Source organism: Scleropages formosus, chromosome 9, assembly GCF_900964775.1.
Source record: "Scleropages formosus chromosome 9, fSclFor1.1, whole genome shotgun sequence".
Lineage (NCBI taxonomy): Eukaryota > Metazoa > Chordata > Actinopteri > Osteoglossiformes > Osteoglossidae > Scleropages > Scleropages formosus.
In genome coordinates, this window is record NC_041814.1 from 19,214,436 (window position 1) to 19,225,454 (window position 11,019).

At 41.3% G+C, this 11,019-nt stretch overlaps 1 protein-coding gene across 1 annotated transcript; it reads right to left on the bottom strand.

Annotated features, from left to right (window-relative positions):
* Positions 1-3,824: 3,824 nt before the first annotated feature.
* Positions 3,825-9,165, bottom strand: LOC108935441 (tartrate-resistant acid phosphatase type 5-like). Its single transcript, XM_018754027.2, has 6 exons — positions 8,975-9,165; positions 8,526-8,716; positions 6,926-7,053; positions 6,616-6,807; positions 4,973-5,120; positions 3,825-4,066 (listed from the first exon to the last, which is right to left on the bottom strand). The coding sequence occupies exons 1-6, from the start codon at positions 9,141-9,143 to the stop codon at positions 3,827-3,829; spliced, it is 1,068 nt and encodes a 355-aa protein (XP_018609543.1). The 5' UTR covers positions 9,144-9,165; the 3' UTR covers positions 3,825-3,826.
* Between the last annotated feature and the right edge of the window lie 1,854 nt (positions 9,166-11,019).

Below are 11,019 nucleotides of genomic sequence, written 5' to 3' on the forward strand. Positions count from 1 at the left end.
TGATCTTTATCCTATCTATGTCTTTGACATCAATGTGACTCAGTGTGACTCTTTACCGCCATCTACATGCTACTAGGTTTACTCCCGGTAACCCAATCTTTTGTAACCTTTTCTTCTTAACCCAGCATGAAATTTGCCACATTTTTCACATGCAATACCATGTCACAATCAGAATTAATGATTCATTGCTCAGACAGGTACTGACAACAAACTAAACATTTATCTATGTGTGCTCAGTAAAACTTGCTGCAGTTTATTGGCTTTTGACCCATTGTCTCTAGGGATTTACTGTGTCATTCTCATGCATTTTTATGGAGCCTTAGTACAGTTCTCTGTGTCTTTTCAATCATTAAAAAAGTAAATATTTGACATTTAACCTTGAGAGTTCAGACTCTGCATACTTGGCAAGCAGATAACAGGCTGTTAACCATTGCCATCTGATGATTATGGCCATTCTACATCTTAGCAGCGCTATCTACATCCAGAGTTCTCTTTTGAACGTTCCAGTCTGAAACGACTCTCCACCCCAACTGAAGTAATGCTCTGTGATAAGATCTTGTCTGACCCCAGGTTGAATTCAGCTCCAAAGTTTAACTGTGTGGCACAACCTGCTCACTGGGGTTGTGGACCCTGAAATAAATGGTAACTTTGTATTTCTTTAGCACTGGACCCCGTTATTGCACCAAGCAGCATGTTGACCTATGGGCCACACATGATAATGACCAGTGACCACCATAAAGCCTCCTGGTGGAAAACAAGAGTGTTCCCACAGAGCAAAACTTCAGAACAGTGAATCCAGATATCTTGCTGGTGCTGGAATAAATTTAACAACATGTGACAGATACTGGCAGAGTGCTATCAAAATGATGCAAACAAGATTCCAGACATATTCAGTCCAAGTGTTTGACAGCACAATGTTTACACGTAGAGTACCATTCAAAAAATGTTAATACTCTTGCCAGAAACTAATTTTCATAATGAGGAACAATCACATCACATCAGGAACAAAGTTTTAGTACGGTGACAACATCTGCTAACTAATCCATTCCGTCATAAGCACTGTACAACCAGAAATCCTGATATTGCTGTGGATGAAGTCGATAAAGGACAGAAGGAGTATTAGCTTTTTATATTTTTCTGTGTCAATCGTTGCGTTGGGTGAATGTTGATGCACGGGGAATTTTTACCTTTTCACTCTATGCTTACATTTGTTAAGAGGGGTGCCTGCAACACATGCAATCTTGTATAAGCTTATGCGGTATTTTCCAAGTTTGTCTAGCCAAGGAAAATGAAGTGCAGTATCTTCTCTTCAGGTCTCTCCACCCCATCATCACCGTTAGCACGCAGTGCTGTCGCTGCAGACCTACATTGTCACTCGGAAGCAGCTTCAGGAAACCTCGAGTCGGCACTCATAGTACAAAGCAAGGCAGTTCCCGAGAGTCGCTGCTCTGAGATTTACTAATTCTGTGGTATTCTTGCAGAAGATTCCAACATCCAAATCCCGCTCTTGGGGATTTAATCTAGAGCTCATTAATCCAGAGCTTTTGAGCTTTGATCCCAGAGAGCTGAATCCAGGAAGTTTTTGTTACAGATGGCATGTGAATGGTCTGATTAAATTTCCTTTCCTAAATGAATGTGTTCTGTGCTTTTACTGCGATAATGAGCCGAGGAAAACCCGTCTAACTCAATCCTCCAACTCTTAAGATGAATAGCCCTACTTTAAATTGTCAAAATTGTCATTTGATATGAAGCAAATTAGCGACACTGTAATATAATAATAAATATACAATCCACCCAATTCATTAACTGTCTGTCCTGGTCAGGGTCAAAGGGTTCCAGAGCCCATCCTGGAATCACTGGGCGCAAGATTGTAGGCTGTACCCCCTGGATGGGATGCCGCTCCATTGCAGAGTAGCCATTTACACAGTCACTAACCCATTCACTCACACCGCCTGATGATAAACAGTGAAAAACAAAAATCCTGAGCATAACAAGCTAACATTTTCTCAGGAAGGCTTGTTGCAGGCAAGCAAGGACTTACCTTGAAGCATGAGCCCTTAATACCCACAGTGTCCTCAGGGTTCAAGAATAAAGTCAAGACCCACGGTTTTCACTCCTAGATCTATAGCTTGTGCCCTCTCTTAGTGGACGATCATGATGATCCCCTCAGAGTCACCCAAGGCAGAAAAAAAGGCTGAGGAGAGATGAACATCCAAGTAGGCATACACACAACATGACAGCATTTCCTTGATAGCGGACTTTGAGTTAGCGATCTGTATGGTTGCTCTGTACACAGGATAAACTGCTATACAATCACATTCAGCAGAAGCTGTAGTGATAACACTTGTTTACAGTATTAGAATGGTATTTTGTTACCTTCTACACTTTTATTTCTTCATTTAGCAGATGCTTTTCTCCAAAGCAACATACATCTCATAGAAGACACGATGTGTGCATTACATTAGCAAAATGGCAGTGATCACAGCACGGAAAAGTACACCAGAAAACCTAAAGGTACCTTACCCATATGTGCTTTTGAATGCAGCTCGAAGGTCCGCCTGCTTGGCAGTGCCTAATTGTAGTCTGAACTCTGCAAATTATGGCTAAAGGAAGCAGCTTTTTGCTCCAGACTTCCTGAGTTATGAGGAGAATCCAGATAAGAAACTTATCTGAACTGATATGAATCTTGATCTCTATACTCATTAACAGCAGATTTTTTTTTAAAGGGAATTTTAGAAACTGTACATTTATTCTTATAAATACGGTTTAAATATCAATACAAATTACATATGAAATATTTTACAGGTGAATATGTATAACATTTCTAGTATTCACCGCAACCCTGAATGGATAAGAGTTTATCAATAGTGGGTGAGTACCAGATGAAAAAGAATTAGATTGTAGTTTGTACAGATATTGTACAACACATTTCCTCTTATATGTTGTGTTAATTATTGGGGAGTTGTATTGTTCACTACTTTGTTAAATATACTATATTTATATTATTACGCAGATAGAATTTAATTGTTTTGACCAAATACCTTCAACTTTTATAGCAGGTAGCGCTGGAGACTTTCAGCCCCTGTGGGTTTAAATCTGTTTCAGTCTCTATGAAGGGTGTATGTTCTCCCTCTGTTCGCATGGGTCTCCTTCCACAGTCCAAACGTGCTTCATTCAAATTGATGTGTGTTACATTGCTTTGCTGCATACATACAGTAAATGGGCAAATGATTGTAGGTTGTTTAGTGCAGTGTATCTAACATTGTAAACAACGGCATCAGCTAAATACTAGTCAAGAATCATTGTGTCTGCTAAAAAATAAACCAATATTTATTTTTTTAAATGCTCTTGAAACTAAGACAACTTCAGAATCTTTTTCTCTACACTACAAACATTTTACTGCTCCACCTTAAAGTCAAAGTCAACTTCATTGTCGTTCCACCTATAGGTGAGTTACACGTACAGACGAATGAATTTTCAACTTTTTAATTTTTTAATTTTTCAATTTTTAACTTGCCCTCTTCTCAATTCCCAACATCACTGTCATGGGAATTTTAAACGCATGACCACAGCATACGCAACAAAGTGCATTCAGTTACATGACAATTCTTGTGATGAAACAGTAAGAGGATTTTGTACAAAAATATTAGTTTTACAGGATGATAAAAAATAAGTTGAAACATTTCAAATATAACAAATCATTAAATATGTACACTCATTCAACTGCGTTATCATCAATTCACTGCAGAATAAATCACGTCATAATAATAACAAGAGTAATTTAAAATTGAAATGTTTACTGAAAAATAAAACTGATTCGCTTCTGTCACACTTTGCGTTTTGGCAAAGCAGTCTGATAGACACACTTTCCATCTGTCTGGATGTAAGTGATGAGCATTTTTTGCTCGGTGACTTCAATATAAACAAAGCCCACGGAGGTGTTGTTGACAGTGCTTGAAAACTTCAGCCATGAAGCTGAAACATTTTTCCGGTGGTACGTTGACCTGTCGTCAAAGTTTCCACTTCCACTGACCACATACGCACTGCCGTCCTCCTCTTGGATGAACTGAAAACAGAATTAGTGAAATACATTGTTTCCTGTTCAACAACAGATTATGTGGGCTGTAAACAGCATCGCGGAGAAACTCGTGCCACCACAAAAGTTCATTTTAATTTTCTTCATGATGACCTTCCCTCAGACTAGTACTGCAGCAAATGAAGATATCATGCAAATATGATTGATGTTCTTTAAATGGCTGAAATCTTTGTCCGAGGTAATTTACTCATTTATACCACCAGATATTCTTGTATTATTAATTTAGGGTTAAGCACCTTGATTAAGGGTATTGCAACGGGAGTGGGAATTAAACTCGGAACCTGAAATCTGGAGTGCAAGACCACATCCCTAGTTCCTACACCATCTACTGCATGATGTAAAAGTGATAAAGTATAACTGGTGATTAGCTCAAATATTATAAATTGTCTTGATACAGCAGCACTGGATTTAACACTAGCAGGCAAAAGTAAGGCTTTTTCTGAATCTCACAGGTATAGCAGCTATTTGTGTCACTGATTTAAACTCATCTGAGACCCAGAAGAAATCACTGCATTGCAACCAGATAATCAGAAATGAAGTGACAGCTCAGAAATGTTTTCACTGTTCATTCTGGCTTCATAAAGCTCTTTCCCAGAAAGTCAACGCATAATTTCAGCATCACTATCCAAAGTGCTTGCGCAACAGCAACACGATACATTTGGATCCAGATGAAAAGCCAAAAAGGCATTCAGGGATGAATTAGACTTTCTGTGAGGTGCCTTTAACAATGAATTCTTTGTCTGAACAGAGCACATCACAGCATATTGGCACGTGTCATATTTAATTTGATGTAGACGAGTGAGAAGAAATGTCATCACATGCAGAAGAATGTGAAGAATTTCTGTGTGTCACAAGACTTGGTAGAGGAAGCCTGACCTGCAGGTTGTGGTCATGGCCGCTTAGATACAGTGTCACATTGTGTTTCTTCAGCAGTGGTCTCAGCTTTTCCACCAGGCACCATGTGGGTCCATGGTGACCTATCGACCACACGGGGTAGTGACCGGCGACCACCAGGAACTCCGACCTGTGGGAGCCAAGCATGGTGCAAAGAAACATGAATCTAACACGTAATCATGTAACATCAAGAGACATAAAAACCAGTTTCCTACCCCTATCCATTTTCCTACATCACAAAAGGACCAGAAGAACCTGCAAAAAAATCACTTCCTTTCACGAGTTCCCCAAGAATCATATTTCACTCATTCATTGTTAGTAAATGCTGGTCTAATTTGTGAGAGCAGGGATACAAAGTCTATCCTGGGAAATAGAGAAAGGCTACATCCTGAATAGGATGCCAGTCCATTGCAGGGCAAATCACATACATGCACTCATACAGTGATAGACACACACACACTACAGGCAATTCAGTAGACTCACCTATTCACCTGACACACGTCTTTGAGAGACACTTGCAAGAACACAGGGACAACGTGCAGCCCTACAGAGACTGAGCTGGATTCAAACCCAAACTGAACCTACATCCCAGGGAGCCATGAGATATTACCATTGCCCGCTGTGCTATTAAAGTACTGTAACGACCCGCGTTACTGGGGAGTGTCATGTTTAAGCGGGAAAATGGGTTTCTTGGAAATAGCTGAGAATTCTGGGTAAAATGTGAATTAGTTGTTCAACCGCTGTGGGGGCTCACGGGGAATATAAGGGAGCGAGTGTCTGTTGGACAGTGTCAGGAGTAAGGAAAGTGTAAGAGGTGCTAAGCAGACTGGGACAATTGGCTTTAAGTGGAACTTCTTGAGGAAAAGGGGTCCTTGGATCAAGAGCATTATTTCCTTGTGTTTGCACCTATAACTCTCGCTGTGTGCCAGTGTTCCAATAAACATTCGTAATGAACGCTGTCCGTTCATCCTTATTCGCCCCTTTCGAACCCAAAGCGCAGCGAACTACAGTACCTTATTCAGCTCACTATTTGAAACATTAAATGCCGTGTAATTTCAGCATTTAAAAGTTTGAAATCAAACTCCTTTCCTGGTAGGGGAAAAAAAAAAGAAGAAGCCTTACACTGGTGAGTTCTAATCTTACGTCAAACACATAATCAGAGGAGGCGACTGATGTGAGACTCCTGTAGCGCAGGGCTCTGCCCAGGAACCCCTCTATTATGCTGCAGGCTTTTATTTCCCACAGGAGCTGAATTACATGGCTCAGTCAGGCATTGCTAGACATACCCACTTCAGCTCACCTTCTGGGCTCTTGAAAGAGCATGCAGACAAAGAGAACATAAGGGCAAGGGTGGGTTCTGCACCAGGACACACTGCTGAATGGAGCACCACGTTGCTTCTACACACAGTATCCCTGCAATCGTGCTATTTCTTCTCATATTATGCTTTCAACACGAAGACGACTTTCTGGATCTCGTATTTACCTGTTTCCTATTAAGATGTGGAGGAGTCAGTGTTTACATGTAGAGTAATTTGTTTATTGTGCTGGCTTACATTCGTAACGGGGAAAAGCTTCTGGAGTGCATCCAACATGTGGCTCTACAAGGTCACGGGCAACAATCTTACTTGCAGTTTTCCAAGTGCGTGTTTATCCACTGGAGCTGTTTGGCGGCGGCTTTAGGACTCTCCGGACGCTGTGGTTGAGTTAAATCGTATGTGTTTCCACACAGCGTCACAGTGTCAATCATGAGGATGGTCAGAGAGGAGTTGGTCTGTGGGATCTTCAGCTGGAGCTCATAGTACAGGTCAGGGAAGTTCCTGAGGATGAGCAAGTGCGATAAATAAAGGAAACCATACGCATTGCATTAAAAAACTCGATGAGAAACAGGAATGTTTGCTTAGAGAATGGTTCCAGTGGTCAAGAGAAGCAGCCCACCATCTTTCGGATCTTGCGGAATAAGCTATTTGTGCTGAGACGTTTCCCAGATGATCGTGATTTCCTGCTACAAGATACCATGGAAGTCTAAGCAGCGATGACTGATTGAAGACTTCTTCAAAAGTTGTCTGCAGAGGTAGAATTCAGACAGCAGTTAATTTTGAGTCAAGAGAACTCTTCACACCATCATCAGTGATGAACCATCAGTGCATGTGGCATAAACTTGAACTTAATAGTATCAAGCTATGATTTATGGCATGTCACACATGGCCCTCTTCTGGCCAGACAAGTCATCAACAATAAAGTGTCCCTAAATATTGAGCTATGGGAGACACGTATGTTTCCTGCTTCGGTTATAAACAGCGAGTGATTATTTTCCTAATGATTTTCCCCCACTTTTCCAAAACCTGTCTGTTGCGATGCAAACATGTCCTGTGTTTACTCTTGAGTTAATAGATGGCAGCTGAGTTCACCTGTTGAGCTGATAGATGGCAGCAAAGCACGAACAAACAGAATAGTTTCCGGCTTGCATCTGCCATTTGAGTCTTGACAATCAGTACAAGGGATGCTGCATTTTTATGGGACGAAGTTGTCAACACTTGAAATTGAGTAGGTGTTTGTACAAACAAAATATCTCTATTTTCAGAAAGTTTGATAGGGTGTTTATTTAGATGTATGTGCATTTTTACAGAACATAAACCAAGAATTGTGTTTCATTAAACTTTTTTCACTGAGAATGAGGGGTAAAAGTCACTGTGGAGCCTGGAAAAACAAGAACAGATTTCTGGTCTCACTTGTGTTTATAGATTGAGGAGCCAACGTGCAAACTGTGTTTAAAGCTGTTGTATTCATGACCCCTGTCCCCCAATACCGATTTAACATGAAAAGGTTTTTTTGGTGCTTTTTTGGCAATGGACCTAACCACTATGTCACTTGCTGCTTTATAGGTCACAACTTAGGGGATGTTTTACTGAAATCAAAAGGAATTTGAATGCAATGATCCTGTTGCGCAATCACACTGGGTGGTATAACGTGCTCAAGACTGACCTTGGAAATTAAAATTTAATTCATTGTATACCAAGGTGAGGGGGGTGTGGTGGCGCAGTGGGTTGGACCACAGTCCTGCTCTCTGGTGGGTCTGGGGTTCGAGTCCCGCTTGGGGTGCCTTGTGACGGACGGGTGTACCCTCCCCTTACGCCCTGTGTTACTGGGTTGGCTCTGGTTCCCCGTGCCCCCGTATGGGACAAGTGGTTCAGAAAATGTGTGTGTGTGTGTGTGTGTACATGTGTACCAAGGTTATAATAATTGCAAGAGAAAGTTATGTGCCATAATTCACACCAGATGGCACAGGGCTCATTTCAGTCAGATAAGGAAGGATTACAACACTTTGTTCCGTCAAAGTATACTTTGCTCTCACAAAGTCATACATTCGATCCAGCTTCCGTGTCGCTGTTTAACCCAGTTCTCAAATTTCTTTGAATAAGAGGTCACAATACCTCACCTGACACTGCGTAATGATGTTCTGTATGACAAATCAGTAGCTCATTTCGTCAGAAAGTAACAGTAGAATGAAAACCCTACACGGGCTACAGTGACTCACTTTGAAGCGAGAGTCCTCGGCGTCCGTCACCCCGCCGTAATAAAAGTTGTCGCCTAGGCCGAGAACAAAGTCGAGGCCCACGGTTTCTGTGACCCTCGCCAACTCTGCAGCGTTTGCCCTCTCCAAGTGGGTGGAGAATGGGTACGTTGGAATGCCCCCCCAGTCACCCAAGGCAGCAAAGTGCAAAGACGCTGAGGAAAGGTGAACAGTCAGCTGGGCGCAAACTCCACAGCAGTGTTTCTCAGCGAAAACAAAACCTTGCATATCACATGTCGTTCCGCAGCTTCCCCTTTATCTGGGCCTTACTTTTTAGGTAAAATATCACTTAAATACACATTCAAAACTAATTACACCACTTGTATGATTACATCTATACATGATTTTCCTGTACAACAGGGTACAGTCAGAATCGAAGCCTCTGTCAATGAAACGATGAGGTGGAACTTTACCTTGTTTACATTCTGTTTGGCAGCGTGACCAGAACATCAGGTACACGACAAATAGCAAATCCACCTTGTCCATGTCTGCCTTTGAACGTAGCTGGAATCGACTCAGCCGTGAGTAAACGGTCAGAAGCGAGTCTTGGGCTGTCAGTACAGACAGAGGAAGCAGTTGCATTACACAGTACTTCCTGAAAACTTGTGAAAAGGAACCAGATAAGCAGGTAGTCTGAACCCATGCCGTAGATGTGAAAACTGAAGCGCACAACCACTAACGGTTTCACTTTAAGGATTTTTTTTTTTTTTTTTAAAAAAAGACCTGTATTATTAGTACCATTACTTCCTGATATTGAAATTTAATATTGACACTACTGTTTAAGCTTAGACAGTCCTAAGAAATGGGTTTATCCTCATAAGAGCATTTATTAAATGTGTAAAAACTAGGAAATATTGCATTGTCATTTAAACTTAGTGCCTATGCTACTATTTTCTCCACCCAAAATAAACAGAATACAGTTTATGGCAAAACTGAGCGAGGACATGGAACCACTAGTTTTAAACATAGACAAAATTCAGAAGATTGTGAATTGTTTGTACATGATGCTAAAACAATATTCTGGGACTCAATCATGTCCACATGTGTCAAAAACCCCTGATTCATAGTGACTTCACAGAATAAGCTCATTTCTACAACCCCTGGCAAAAATTATGGAATCACCACACTTTGAGCATGTTTACCCAACTTTTTTACTTCATAGCAAATAAACAAATCACAGATACAACACAAAACATTTTTTGTTTAATAGCTGGACATTCTGGCTTTGTTGAACATACCTCAAACAAATCAAATTAAATTACTTTAATTAATGGCAATTTTTTTTCCAAATCAAGTAGAGGAAAAAATTATGGAATCATCAACAAAAAAATACAGTCAATACTTTGCGGTCCTCCTCAGGCTTTTATGATGGCCTGGATTCTTTGAGGCATTGACTTCACTAAGGAAAACAATATTCTTCATCAATCTGGTTTCAACTTTCTCGAATAGCCGATAACAGATCAGCTTTGCAGGATAGAGCCTTGTCATGGACCAGTTTTTTCAATTTCCACCATAAATTTTCAATCGGATTGAGATCTGGACTGTTTGCTGGCCATGTCATTGAGTTGATATGCCATTCCTGAAGAAAAGCTTTAACACTCTTTGTTCTGTGGTAAGATGCATCATCATCCTGAAAAATTACTTCATCATCACCAAACCTATTTTCTATTGATGCAATGAGAAAAGTGTCCAAAATTTCAATGTACACCTGGGCATTGACTGCTGAGGTCATGATTGCCATCTCACCTGGTCCTTTACCTGACATGCAACCCCATATCATAAATGACTGGGGAAATTTGATTGCTTTCTTGAGGCAATCATCTTTATATGTTTCATTAGAATGGCACCAGACAAAAGTTCCAGCATCATCGCCTTGGCCAATGCAACTTCGTGATTCATCACTGAATATCTCTTTCATCCAGTCATCCACACTCCATGATTGCTTCTCTTTAGCCCACTGTAACCTTGTTTTTTTCTGTTTAGGTGTTAGTGCTGGTTTTCATTTGGCTTTTCTGTATGTGAATCCCATTTCTTTCAGCCAATTTCTTACAATTCTGTCAAACATTGACTCCAGTTTCCTCCCATCTGATCCCACGGAGACCTCGGTCGGGAGAAGCCGCGCTGATACAGCCGAACGCCTCGACAGACGCGCACCCGGACGAGCAGCTTTTGCATGACATTTGGCAGACGGCCGTGACCGCTGTTAATAACCTGGTAATCTCTGGCGGACCTCAGGTACCCTGTGTGTGTCCAGCAGGTGGACCTGTATTACTAATACATTTTTGGCAAGGATGCTCCCGTTTCCCAGCGTTCTGGTCGTGACAGCTGTACTTGTACGGCGCAGATGAGCCTGTCTTGCAGCACATGCGTCCTGATCTCATGCCGGCGCGTATGCAAACGCGTCTGCTGCGTGCTTGCATCACGCAGGTGTCGCAGGAGATGCCCCAGCTGGAGCCTG